Raw genomic sequence first — 14,528 nt, 5'->3', positions numbered from 1 at the left:
GCATGTACTGTACCAAATTCTGTTATTTACATTGTAATACAAGATAATGGTAAATAATCATAACGGCACCACAATTTTTTTATTTTATTTACTTTTTTTTTTTTTTTGGCGGCAAAAAGAGATACTGCGCAAGGCTAGTGCATTAATGCAGATATAAGTGTTTTTGTGAGTCATTATTTCTATTCTAGATTACTTACTATTTCACAGTTTATCAGTAATTTACACATTTACAAGTTTTGTCTTAAAGCATTTCTTGCCAATATACTAAATCTGAGTGTTTTCTCATTTAATATAAAGTACAATCAGTGTTCTTAGGTTGTGTCCCCTATAAACCTCTTGACTCCTATAAACAATCACACAGCACTTTCCACTTACCGAACATTTCTGCCAAAACTAACCGTGGTGCCAAGGAATGAAAAGGCTGACATTCCATTGGTGACTCCAGCCAATGAAAAGCTGCAGGCATTGACACTGTATCAAAACACCAAGCCTGACACACGCTGGCGAATGTCAATGTCCTGGAGCAATCTGGGATTTGTAGTTTTTAAATCCCCCCTAATTCCCTTCGAAAGCCTCTCTTGAAATGTTTGGGAAAACTACAATTCCTACAAACTCTAGCGCCATCTAAGCGTAGATGGGAGGAGGACCGGAGTTTTGGAGCCACTGCTCCTGGTACTGGGTGTTTGACACTAGGAACGTTGTTACATTTTGTTTTATTCTTTAAATTTGTATAATTTGACACTGACAGCGGAAAGAATGCAGTCTGAATCGGGGATAGTACCCGATTTTGATGTCGGCGAGGAATTCCATGAAGAACCTAAAACGTATTACGAGCTGAAAAGCCAGCCCTTGAAAAACAGGTTAGTGCGTAATGCAGTGTAATGACACCTTAATGTAATGACACTGTAATGTAACTAAGTTAACTGTAAACTCCTGTTTAGAGAATACTGTCTGGACAGAAAAGTTTATATGTTTAGCAAATAATATATCTATATATATATATATATATATATATATATAATATCTGAAATCGGTATCACATATTATATATATGCGGAACGAGGATATATATATATATAACTTTATATGTGAAACTACAGTTGCTTATTTGTTAGATGTTTTCCCCTCCAAGAATAATAATATTAAAAAGTACTGTAGCTACGCATGTCATCATATTGTCTCTCACTCTCTATTCATTTTATGGGAGGGATTTGTTTGCAGATGGTCGTCTTTTGCACGGGACGGATAATACTAGTTTTTCTTTGGGGTGTTGTCATGTCTTTGTAAAGCTGTGTCAATAGTTTTTTATGGACAGTGCATTCTTTTAGGACATCCACCTACATAGCCTCCAGTAGTTAAATTAATAATAGTGTAAGCATCTGTGGAACCGTAGGAAGACAAGTAAACGCCCATCTTCATAGAATCATGTCTGATTACACATTTAATGCGAGAAATCATATTAACACCTGTAATGTAAATTAATTACCATGGTTTTGTGATGTTATGACCAACAGACTGCCTCCTTTCAGTTTAATCTCTATAATCTTGGTTTTCTTTTCACCTGGATTCTAAAAGTGGTCTTTGAAAAACAGATAATTTGTTCTGTATTAATTCATTTTCATTTGTACCACGAAGGGTAGCCAATTAGAATTTGGTGAAGGATCCAGAATTTGGATTGTTGTATTTTTGGATGAGGAAGCAGCCTTGACTGTACATTGCATTTAGAGTACTGAGACATTATAAAGTCATAGATTATGGCTGTTTCACTTCCACTATTTTATATGAACAGCGGAGATGGCAGTGGATATTGCATCATCTTGCTTTTCCAGTAATTACTAACATACACTATTCGTGGTTTAAAAAAGTTACATTGTTACAAAGAAATGCCCATGTTGATTGGGTCTGACACAATAACCAGTAACAACTGGTATACCATATTTTGGATAACCTTTGTTAAGAATGACTTAACAATGTAAAATAATAATTTGTTGTCATCACAGTTAACATACACCAAAAGTTTAGCATCACCTAGAATTTTAAGATGTACTTTGTCCCGGAGATCTTTTGAAAACGCTTTGGTGCGCATGAGTCTTTGCTTTGAAATGCACTATCCAGCAGAGGGAACCTACAGGAACTGCTGAATTTATCCTGAAATTATGAGAATAACTACAATTTAACACAGGTGTAGGCCACTTAACTTGGTGTGTGATTTTGAAGGCGATTGGTTACACCTGAGCTAATTTGGGATTGCTATTACAAGGGGGTGGACACTTATCCAACCAGGCTATTTCATTTTTTATTTTTAATTAATTTTCTACAAATTTCTAGAATTTTTTTTTCACTTGGAAGTTGTGGGGTAGGATGTGTAGATAAATGAAAAAAAAAAAACTATTTTAATGCATTTTAATTCCAGGCTATAAGGCAACAAAAGGTGAACATTTTGAAAGGGGGTGTAGACTTTCTATAGGCACTGTATATATATGAACATAACTTAGATATTTTATTTAACTTGTATGAAAGAAACTACAAAATGATATCACTTCTAACGGAAGCCATAATAGTAGTACAGTATTTTATGTTAGATTTAAAAATGTCATATTTTTTCATTTTTAGTCAGTTTTTCACTAAGTATGTCGGTATGTCTTTCAATATGTTAATGTAACATTATTCAGCAGGTTTCATTCGACTTTACAAGCAAAATTAGTTAATTCTATAGGGTGATGCAAAACTTTTGGCCAGAGCTGTATTCCTCTATTATTTGTGCTTCTGTTGTGACTCCTGCTTTAGCTCAGACGGGACCAGTGCAGCATTGACCCCTTGACCCCTAAAGCATATTCCCATCCTAGCTAAACAATATTAAGCTAGCTGACTCAGGTAACCTTTTAGCCCTTCAGTGAGAAGAATGGCCGCTAACTGTGAGTACCAAGCTTACTGATTGTATTGACAGTGCATACCTGGCAGTGCTGGGATAGTGCCTGTCAGAGAGGGCTTACACAGAGCAGCCTGCTAATACTGTATCTTGAAACTATAACAGTGCATTAGAAGGAATTACTTTATGCACATGTAGCTGCCTGAAACTCGTTCCACATCCAATACTCATAAATGTGCCATACACAGATAATAATGGACCTGATTTATCAAGATCTTAACACCAAAATGCAATTTTCAACAATTTGTGAAATAAAACAAACTTCGAAGACTGAAAACTGTGTCTTAAGTTTTTAAGATATTTAAGTTATGTTACACTAACAGTTTGATTTTCCTTTTACAAATATTGTACCTTGATAAAACTGAGCTACAATCTCATAATGGCAAGAAACAGGAACTTAGGCATCAGCCTGTTGTTTTCACACCACTGACTGTTAGATGTCTACACTATGCTGTTTCATATCATGGAGAGATATTTATAAAAGGTATGTTAAAACATGTTCACCTCTACTGTTCCTCACTAGTTTAAATCCAGTTTTCTACATTGCACATTATTTTCATTCTGCAACTGACTTGCTTTTGTAACATCAAAACCCTTTCACTGTATTCTCTCTTACCAGCAAATCAGAGGAGCTCTGCAGAATAAAAGGGGAACAGAAAAGGGGTTTGATGTGCTCACTATACATTTAGAAACGGTTTGAATCTATAAAAACACATCTGGTATTTGTTTGTTATATAAAAAAGTCTATCCGTAATTAAATTATGGTAAAATGAAAGTGATGTGAACTTTGCATAAAGTGTTATTTTCTGTCCTTTGCATTGATAAAATGGCCTCAGTCTATCCTGTTAGCTTTATCATAGTATTCCATGCATAAGGGATGTGACCTAGATAGCAGCTGTACAGATTCCCACTTTTATGAATAGGATATTGTATCTGTCCCCCGACTTTATAGTACATGTACAGCTTGCATGTGCTGCTTCCAATTTAACAATTTTCAATTTGGTGTGTGTGTGTGTGTGTGTGTGTGTGTGTGTTTCATTTCCATTTGGCTTTAGGGGTATTCTTAAAAACAAAAAGAATAACCATAGCCACATATTCCCAAAAGTTGGTAACCTAATTCATAATTCTAAACCAATTTCTTCATTAGTAGATTTCATTACTTTGTTACTAGGTTAAAAAAAAGACTGTTTTTGTGTGGGCATATTTTTTAAATTATGGCCACCAGATCCTTGGGAAAACTAAGGGAGATTAATTTACTCTTTTTCTGGTTCCAGTTCAAAACCATCTAAAAGAAGCATCACTACCAAAATCATAACAGTGTGACAAAGGTGTAGAGGCCATATTTTGATTGAAATTTTAGACTAGTTTCTGTGGTAATGTAAAAAGATGCAGTATCTTGAAGGAGCCAAATTAATAAGAGAAGAAATGTCATAGGGGTTGATTTCACTAAATTTAGGTTTGATTTCTGTAAACAGTATAATTCTTCAAATACACAGCAAGCAGAACAACAATACCAAACCACCTCAACCTTAGCACAAAAAAGAATTTAATTATTTGAAAATAAGATTTAAAAGTGTACTATTATACAGGTTAGAACAGGGATGGGCAATTCCAGACCTGGAGAGCCAGTGTTCCTCCTGGCTTTTGTTCCAACTTTGCCCTAAATTACTTAATTGGACCAATTATTACCAACTATTGGTCTAATTAAGTAATTTAGAGCACAGTTGGAACTAAAGCCAGGAGGGACACCGGCCCAGAGGCTTTTCTGGCCTTAAGAGTAGCTGGTTGATCTCAAACCTTTGTCAAGTCATTCCACCTACAGTACACGTCTTCATAATCACCTTCCATGTTCTCTTCTGTTTTGCAATGAGGCTGCCAACATGTGCTCCCAGTTATAAGATGCACTTTACTGTCAGCAGGCCCTTGTTTTGCACTAGTAACATTTAAAACAGCTTTGTTTTGTTCTCATGCCATCCTGCTCCTTATACAGTAGAAGCTTTCCTTTGGACATTTTCCTTATTCGATGCAGGTTTTTGTTCAGGTGCACGGCTTGGTTGCAACACACACAGATTTAAGGTGACTTGAAAGTACATTGATAGCTGGCTCAGTATTAATTACGAAGGGTACCACATTTCTGTCTCATATTTGGGCAGATATTTAGTTTTGTTCAAATTTGCTTGGACGTTTTGAAGAATAATTAAATTGCAATCTCTAAATCTGCCTTCATTGTATTCTATAGATCTTGGTATATTTCCACTTTTTGAATTTATTTTTCAGTAAAGACTACATAGTAAACAAATAACATGTACAAGTGAATGTGTTATACAGTTGATTTCACAACTAATGGTTACAGTGGTAATTTATCATATATGAATACGCTTTTGTGATAAACTTTTGGCTGTTTGAATTGCAGAAGTCAAATAAAATGGCATTGAGTGTTCATATATGGAGAAAAAGATTCACTTTTCGATGTTTGGTTTCATAAATGACTAAAGCCCTTGTGCATCCTAAATTTCAGGTTCTGACAAAATTATATTGTTGTGTTTTTCAACAAAGAGACATTAGATTACTTTTTAGCTCATGTGGTTGAAAACCCATCATATTCCATATATTAGAATGGTGTATTATGAGGCTAGATTGTAAACACACTATGTTGAGGGTGTTGATTAATTGTGAGACAGCACTTAAATGTGTATTACATGATGGGGTATTTCAAATATATATTTGTTTACAGTGCAATTTAAAATGACATTGCAAATCAGACTTACTGTAAAGGAACATAACAATAAAAGAAGAACTGGCGGAAACAGTGGGATCTTTTCATGACTCTCCTCTGACCTTTAAATGTTCAAAAGTTAACGTCGGAATTATATTTTAGACAGTTGCCATTAAACTTTTGTATGTAAAGTCCATACAGAACATATCAAACGTTTAACATACAAAGGTTCATATTTATAAGGATCGTGTACATTAAAATACATTCATTCCTTTATTTTACTAGTCAAAGTTGTTTACTGTATAATAGCCACTCAAGAGAGCACCACAAAGCAGTTATGTACAGTACTGTACCTGTACATTTATAGCAGTAAACTCCACAAGGAAAGCCCTGACTGTATGATGCTCTCCAACAATAATAATAATCTTGTTAAATAGAAATTATAATATTGTAAAATAAAATTGCACAATTTTTAATTAGTTTTAATAACCCCATGTTGATTCATGATTCTATTAAATGCTTCCAGAATATTGTGCACATACTTAATAAAAATATATGCAACATGTTTGGAAAATGTACTGAAACTGTTAAATCTCAGTTGACAAAACATAGCTCAGATTACCTGCCAAGCCACTTTGAGCTTTTTCACTGGACGTGCAATATGCAATAATACATGCAACTACTGTGTGCCTTTTCAATCTGTTGTTACAGTATATTCGGGGCCTATTCATATGGTTTGTTTTATATAAACACTTGTCTAAGTTACACACGACTTCTGACCTGGATTTTAGTAAGTTGTGCACCAAGTTACCTTCCTAGAACAAAATGAATTACAAACAGTGTGTGCTACTCGGGCAGGGCAATGTAGTCCACTCAGCATTTGTGTTCTTCTCTAGCGCATTGTTTCCTTTGTGCATTTAGAAAATGTGATGGTAGGCAGGCTGCTTAGGAAGCATTTTCTGTATTTAAAACTTCTGGAAGAATAACTGAAGTTTCAATAAATATTCTTTAAAAATGTATGCTTTCTAGACAGTATATCAGTCTAGTATGGTACAGTACAATACAATATATAGTAATAGAAACCCGTTTTCCAGTATTTTACTATAGTAAACATATACAAATCTTTAGTGTATCTGTGTCTGTAAAATACCATTTAACATGTTAGCATTAAAGCTCCAAATAAATTTCTATGGACTTGGAGTCTACTCAGAGAAAAGTCCATTAAAAACTGTGCTGCTCAGCTTGTTCTCTGATGACACTTGGCACCTGACTGTGTGGTACTAGTATGTTGCCTGTTGTTCATGAATGGCACAGAAAAAGGCGATGACTCTTGTCTTTATTCTTTATCCTGACCAAGTTAAAGTCAAAAGCAGAGCTGGGAGGGACACCTGAGAGAGGGATTCACTGTTCATGAAAAAGGCAGTCGCTTTAAGGTGGGGAATACCAAGTTGAACATCAAGCCACCAAGGTATAATTCAGCAATAACTTTTGGACAGGTTGAGCATGTGAGCAAATAACTAACACAAACTTGTTTCTTCTTGAAAAGAAAGCACCTTAAAAGCAAAAGTTGCTCAGCTGTATAATTTTCATACCTGAGGTCTGATAAAATGTTATTCATCTTCCCTGTATGCCTTTCAACAAAATAATTATATTTAAAATGATTAAGAGTACAGAGACATTGTAAGTTTAAATACACTACTGTTTGATTGCAGATAATACAGACAGAAATGCATGCAGCAGTAAACAGTATATTTTCATGGTTAAGGGGGGTAGATACTGTACAAAGACCTTTACATTTCAATAGGGGTCTTTGTTCAAGTGACCTTAACTTTTGAATATTATGCAACTGAAAAATGTTTGTGTAGTTTAGTTTAAATAATAGTCATGCTTCAAGGCATGGATTAATTTATTAATAATAAGACACACTCATGGCAGTACAAAGTTGAAGTTGAAGCTTGATCTCCAGCAGACACTTTGCTGAAGCCCAAGCCTCGGGAGTAGCCTGACAACATCACTAATCACTGTATTGCATCAGTGAGCTCTATGCCAAGAAGATCACAGAGTTTGGCTTAAGAAGTGCCAGCCTTGTTCTTTGCTTCCACAGCTGGGAGACAATTCCTTGGAAATAAAGCATGAACAAGGGAACCAGTGGACGGGGTTGTAGAATAAGCAGCCTGATAAAAGAGAAACTGTGAAGCTCCTGTGTTTTAAATGTACCATTTCTTAGTGAAATAGTTATCAGATAACCACTTTAGAACCATTTAGATGAACGTTATTAAGCAACAACTACGGTGCACAAAGCAGTAACAGTCTTCCGATTGATTGAGATACGAGGGAATTTTCTGCTTGAGACGGGTCTCCTCGTGCACAGAATTTGACTTTTTATTATAGCGATTTTATGAAAACTGCTTTGATCTCAGTGGTATCAAATGAGCATGTAGTTTTTCAGGTTTGATTTTTAGACTTGGGAGTGAAAATTTATTTTATTTATTATTTTTATTTTAATTTATAACACACAAGTGAGTCTTTAACACACTGGTGTTAAAAGTGCTGAGGCACTGTGCTCTCAGTTCATTTTAGAAAAACAACAGCTAATTGTGATGAGTCCAGTAACTAACAGCTATATACCAATATTTGTCATTCAAGTAAAAGCAGTTGTTTCATAATTTCAAATGTTTACATTTTTTGAGCTGAGTTTAGCTTTTATTTGTATTCATTATATCAAATCCTTGTTATTTTGTTTTGTTAAGGCCGCCACACACCAGACGAGATGCGATTTTTCATTGGGCGATAAAATACTTGACCACACACACCAGAAGCAACACAAAGGCAACACCGCAGATTGAAAACTGCCAAATCAATAAAACTAACAACAAAATGTTATTGACAAAACTATGATCAAGACCGGTACATATTCGTCAACATGATATTAATAGTAGTAATTATGAGTGCCTTCTCAGACAGTATTTCAACATATATGGCAATAAATCATACATAATAGGCTAATCCAGTGCCTTCAAATCTGTACCTTTATAATTGCAATGATCTTAGTCATGTCTATGGGTATTTTTTCACAGCAAGTATTAGTTTTTCCTCCATCATTTTGGATACTGCTTCACCCTGCTGGACCATGTGCATTGAAACTGTTCTCTGATTGGTCAATTCCCTAGTTCGCAAATTGCAAAAAATAAGATTCAGTTTTATTTATTTCACGTCACCCTGGTATCACAACCATGTGTCGCCTGTTGTTTGAAAGATACTTATCGAAAGTACGGGTTCTATTCATTTTGTCGCGTCGCTGCATAGTTTCGCTTGCCGCATCACATCTGGTGTGTAGCAGCCTTTGCTGTGGTTCAGTTGTAAGTTGACGATGCCTCTGAAAGCTATAATATAGTGTACAGCATTAAAGGTAACGCATCCCTAATAGATAAGATCTTTAAAATAGAGCCTAGTGAGAGTTTATGCGAGCTGGCTAAAGGAAAGGCTAGTGGGAATCTGGAACCAATTCCCCAGTAATGTTGTTGAAGCTGACAACCTGGGATCCTTCAAGAAGCTGCTTGATGAGATTCTGGGATCAATAACCTACTAACAACCAAACAAGCAAGATGGGCCGAATGGCCTCCACTAGTTTTTGTAAACTTTCTTATGTTCTTAAAGAAAAAGCTTCATGTCCCTGAATTGATCAGATGCAAACCATCAGGAGGAAAGAGTGTAAGCTTTAAGAATGAATTATTACAAAAAAATGTTAAAACACCATTTGGAATCAGAAAGAGAAACATGCACAACATTGTCGGTTCTTCTGGAAGTCATTGACCGTATATAGTTGTTATTTTCTGTCATGGTACACCAAATGCCATTTACTTATTGTACTGAAGCCTTAAACAGTGGAGTTTCCATTCACAAAAGAGCTTGGCCCTGGTGTGGACTTCTTATACAACAGAACTTCCTTATTTGAGTCTATAGGCCCAAAACAGCAACCGCCAAGATATAGTATGCTTTATTTGAGCTAGTTAACACACTGCAGCTGTGCTGAGCCTGTGGCTTGTTGGATGGTTTTGCAGGAATTTATGAAAAAAGCATATACGTAACGACAAGCTGAACAAGACAGCGACAATATGTGATCTGTTTGTCTTATGTGCCTTAAAATCCCTGCAATGGCTCATTAGAAATACAAAAGGTACTTTATTGTACAAGATACAGCTGGTGTGCTCTTTTGTATGTATGTATGTATAACTGTTAATTTGTTGATTTCAGATATTGGTCTGTAAATCATCAACACAGAGAAGTAAATGTGTTTGTACAGTAGGCTTATAGTATTTTTCGGATATGTTTTTTGTGTTGCTTGAATGTTTGCTGAAAATGTTTCTCAAACATGTATGCTGGGTTTAACAGAAACAAATTATGAAGGCTGCATTTAACAAGTACAGCTGGAGGGTTTCCAACAACCCTTTTATATTGTTAATATGTGGGAGAAGTAACTTCTTTTAGCATTTACAATACTTATCATGCTTTAAATCTTCATTTAAAGCCTACATAATTTTTTGAAGGGCATGAACTTGACTATTTTTGGTCCACATGTTTTCTTGGTGTTGAAATGTCGCTCACAGTCAATTTCTCTGTTCACCGAGGTACTGTGAAACTACTGTTGAAGATTTGATTTAAATGCACATTAAAACATTTCTGAAGTAGAGGTAATGTTCAACATCAATTTCATGAACCAGACCGTTCTGTTTTATGGAGCTAAACTGTATAACTTTTAACTTCAGGGTTCAGGGTAAACTCTCACTTGCTTGTTCTAAAGGTTTGTAAAGCACAGAATTTTCGTTCCGCTGACACCTACAAATACAGTTTTGTTAAATCTCAGTTTTGGGTCCAATCTAGTGGAATGACAATAGCATATTTCCTGAAAGAAATGCAACCATTTGGGTTGTATGCATGTAGTAAGAAGCTACCGTAGAAGCAGGCACAGCCATTCCTCTGAGCAATTCATTGATAGTTTTATGCTGTTAAAATTGATGTATTCATATTCAATGTAATGCTCAGGGCATAGCTAGAATCATGATACTATTTGTAAGAACTTTAAATGTTATTTCTAAAAACTTGCAAACAATAATTCAAAATATTTACTTTGGTCAGCCACAGTTCCACTCTGCACACAACAGATGGCAGTACTTTGTGAACCCATTCCGAACAAAGCAGTCTTGGAAGAACTTGGAAGAATATTAATCCATACAATGTTCTTTTTGAGAGAAAAAATTAACAACCGCGAACTATTTGCAAAATCTGCTAGTGTTCCCAATCTTGCAACTTGCTGTACTGGTGCTTAAGACCAGCTGTTGAACAATCACTACAAATCGTTCACTTGTAAAGAAAAATCTTTAATTTGAAATTCACCCTGTTGCAGAAATAGATATTTTTAATGGGAAGTCCAGCCAGAAAGAAAGACCCATAATCCCTTTTAGACTAAACTGACACCTAAGAGATGCATCATTAATATTTATAGTGTATACATGTCACAGAGTGGCGCACCCTGGTTTTCCCCTGGTGTTGCTAACCCACTCATTAGTGAGCTTGCAAGGTGTGTCAACGTGTTGACTGGTAGTTGGTCACTAAGAGTATTTGATTAACAATAGTAACACGTCTTTAACAACCTGAATGTAATTACTGTGTCAAGATTTAGTGAAATCTTCATTAAAGGGGATGTTTATCCAGGCGAAACCTGCCAGATATAACTGTCCAAACTGCTGTCCTATCAAACAGCTTCTAACCATAAGAGATCATCTCAACACTGACACCACAGGGTTAAGATTCCTGAAGAAATGCAAACAACTTGCAGGCTCTTATATTTACATGCTTACTGAGTGAAGATCCTGTTGAATTACAAGAGTGATTTTTTACAGTATTGTATTTACGACCGTGGCAGAGTATGTTTGATAGATTTACTTGTTTCTCTTCAAACGGTTTCAATTTCAGGGAACTACAAGGGAATCAAGACACTGATTTCTCTGTTATTCGCAATCAGCCTACAGTATTCTGGATGCTTGTTCCATCCTTGTATATCTTGTACAGTAGCAAAAAATGCAACTGTAGGTTTTGTGTAACAGGGCAATTCACAAAATATTTAGTGTTTCAACATTAATTAGGTAATTCATATTTTACATGTACATAGCCTACTAGTTACAAAAGTGAAAAAATAATGCATCAAACAGTCTTGCAAAAAGGCTGTGATCTAGACTGAACAGCAGAGGTTAAGCATTTTGATTGACAAGGGCAGGTGTCTGTTTGGGGTCTTTACTTGTGATTGTGTAAGCACATTACTGTACGCTGAGTCACATCTGAGGTTTAAATGAATGTTTGGTCATCTGCCCCGTATTCCTCCTGCGTTATTATTCAAGCTACAAAGCGGAATAAAGCACAAAGAAAGTAAATAACTTGAATGGAAATTAGACCTATTAGCAGATACATTTGTGCTGAGAGGAATTTGTGTTTAGTATGTTGCTTGTAAACTATTTAGAGAGGTGTGTTAAAATGAGTCCCTGATAGGGTCATGACTTCACTGTTTGTTTGTTAATCCAAATGAAATACAATGAAGACGATTCACAATAGCAAGCATGTCCTGAGGGAGACTGAAGATTAACTAGATACGAGAATACTATAAACAATCTTACCCAAAACATCTTAACTCACTTAATAATATATATATACACACACACACACACACACACACTGACAGCTCCAGTAAACCTCGGTTTATTCGACTGGTGGATAACACCTTTGCTTAATTCGACAGTCTTGGTCCCGGATTTTCTCCATATAAAATATATGCATCCTGCCTCTTTTTTTATTCATCACCACGCTTTACTCGTAACTCGACACTTATTACCGGTACCGAATGGATAAAAACTATTAAAGACTAGTTGACAACTTGACACCTGAACTTCCACAGCCTCCTGTCAAAACGGATAAAGCCATCGTGGCAGTGGTCACGGTTCAGATGTTTTTGGCTCAAGAGGGCACTATAGATACTCCAAAGAGTCTCGGCTCCTTGTCAGCAGAACTTTCAGAGTTTCTGTTTTTGCATGCGAAACAATCGACAATGCTTGATTTCTATGTGAAACTGTAAGTTGTTTATTTTTTTTTTGTTCACAGAGTTCATACTGTATAATATACATTTTTTAACTTTTTCTGTTTAAGCTGTCGAATTAGACAGTACAAGCCAATAGCTAAAAGTATAGTCAACAGTTTGTGGTAGGATTGTTTTTGTAATAATAACGCTGCAGTTATTTTATTCATTCTTATTTCAGTCAAACTATACGAGTTGTACCGGGTGTGTACAGTACTTTACTGCTGTTCCTTCAACTGTTTGCATAAGAACATTTAACGAAAAATAAACTTGTAAAATTCTGTAAACGTGTGAGTTGTTACATATATGCATGTTAATGCCATGGCTCATGTGCACCCGTGATTAATGTGGCACCTTGGATAAGTCGACACTAAATGGCATTTCGAGTTGTCGAGTTAACTGAGGTTGACTGTATATAGACAGACACACACACACACACACACACACACACACACACACACACACACACACACACACAAACAGTACATGTAGTTCTCAGTGTGGCCAGTGTGGATGGATGTGCTGTTTTATATACATTACTGTACTTTGTATGTTTGGTTAGGGATGCTCTCCTCCTGTTATTTTTTTCTTTCTTTCAGAAGTGTTTCTAACCCAGGATTAGGCTCTTTTGCTGTCACTAATTTGGGCCTTATATGGTTAGATAAAAAATAAATAAATTAACCAGAACACTTACTGTGGTATTTAAATGTATGATAGTCACTATACTATAGGAACAAATCTTTGTATTTTTAGAGTATATTGCGCAAGGAAACACTTGAGTCATTGAAATGTTCCTGTTTTTAATGACCACTTAGAATATCCATTACAATTTTCCAGTTTCTAACTGATCTTATTGGTAAAATAGGATAAAATTGGTTTATGCGCATAGATGAGTCAGAAGCATAAGGGAATATGAATAAATAAAGTTTTATAAAATTGATGGATGGCTGCTTTACAGTTACTGATCCTTTTTGTTTTTTCACTGGCTATGTAATGTTCACCTTACTTAAAAGTAATACAAATGTTAACCTTGAAACCTCATACACTGTAAGATGCAAATGTTCTACTGTAGTGTATGCAACGGTATGTGAAGGAGTAATGGGGCTTGTCATATGTTTTTTTTTTTTTTTTCTGAATATTTATAACCCATTTACAGGCTTGATTTTTCTGTCATAATAGCCTATTCAAAGTGTACCTCAGTGAGTTTTTAAATCATGTGTAATACATTGAAATTGGCAAAGTCATACTAGGTATGCTGGATATTATGTTAAGGAGGAAACAAACCTACATTCTAAGAAGTGAAACTTGTGTCTCTGTAACTGCAGACATTGCAACACTTATTCTAAAAGGTCAATACGTCTTGTTTGTAGTTCTTTCCATGCATAGCACAGCACACATTCTGTGTTTATGTTCATCACAGTGTTCTTAGATAAATAACTGTTGTATACTGTATGTATTTGCTGCACCTTTTAAGCCATGCAAGCACCTGCAAAGAAATATCTCCTTTATTCCCTCATTGTTAATCATAGAATTAGTTGTATTGATATGCTTTGAAAAAGGGTATAACCTGAATTAAAATCACATTATATCTTTAAATTTGAGGTACAGTAGTAAGTGTTTGTATGAAGCCAACTTTGGTTTCATATTGCCAACTGTGGAAAATATATATCATTTTTTAAAATTATTTATAGTTACTCAATTTCTTTCATTAATCTCAAATGAACAGTCCCTCTGCACCTGTACACTAATCCTCTTAGGGT

General features: G+C 35.4%; 1 protein-coding gene across 7 annotated transcripts in view; it reads left to right on the top strand.

Annotated features, from left to right (window-relative positions):
* The first annotated feature begins 635 nt into the window (after positions 1-635).
* LOC121328679 (microphthalmia-associated transcription factor-like) overlaps positions 636-14,528 on the top strand; it is a 41,935-nt gene continuing 28,042 nt past the window's right edge. For 4 of the 7 annotated variants that reach the window (XM_041273624.1, XM_041273621.1, XM_041273622.1 and 1 more), the window contains exon 1: positions 636-860. In XM_041273624.1, the coding sequence (XP_041129558.1) occupies positions 757-860 (104 nt within the window). In that variant the 5' untranslated portion in view covers positions 636-756. The remainder of the gene's footprint in view (positions 861-14,528) is intronic. The other 3 variants (XM_041273623.1, XM_041273620.1, XM_041273625.1) reach the window with 2 other exon arrangements.

This window comes from Polyodon spathula, chromosome 16 (genome assembly GCF_017654505.1).
Source record: "Polyodon spathula isolate WHYD16114869_AA chromosome 16, ASM1765450v1, whole genome shotgun sequence".
Classification (NCBI taxonomy): domain Eukaryota; kingdom Metazoa; phylum Chordata; class Actinopteri; order Acipenseriformes; family Polyodontidae; genus Polyodon; species Polyodon spathula.
This window is presented reverse-complemented; position numbering and strand designations above follow the sequence as displayed.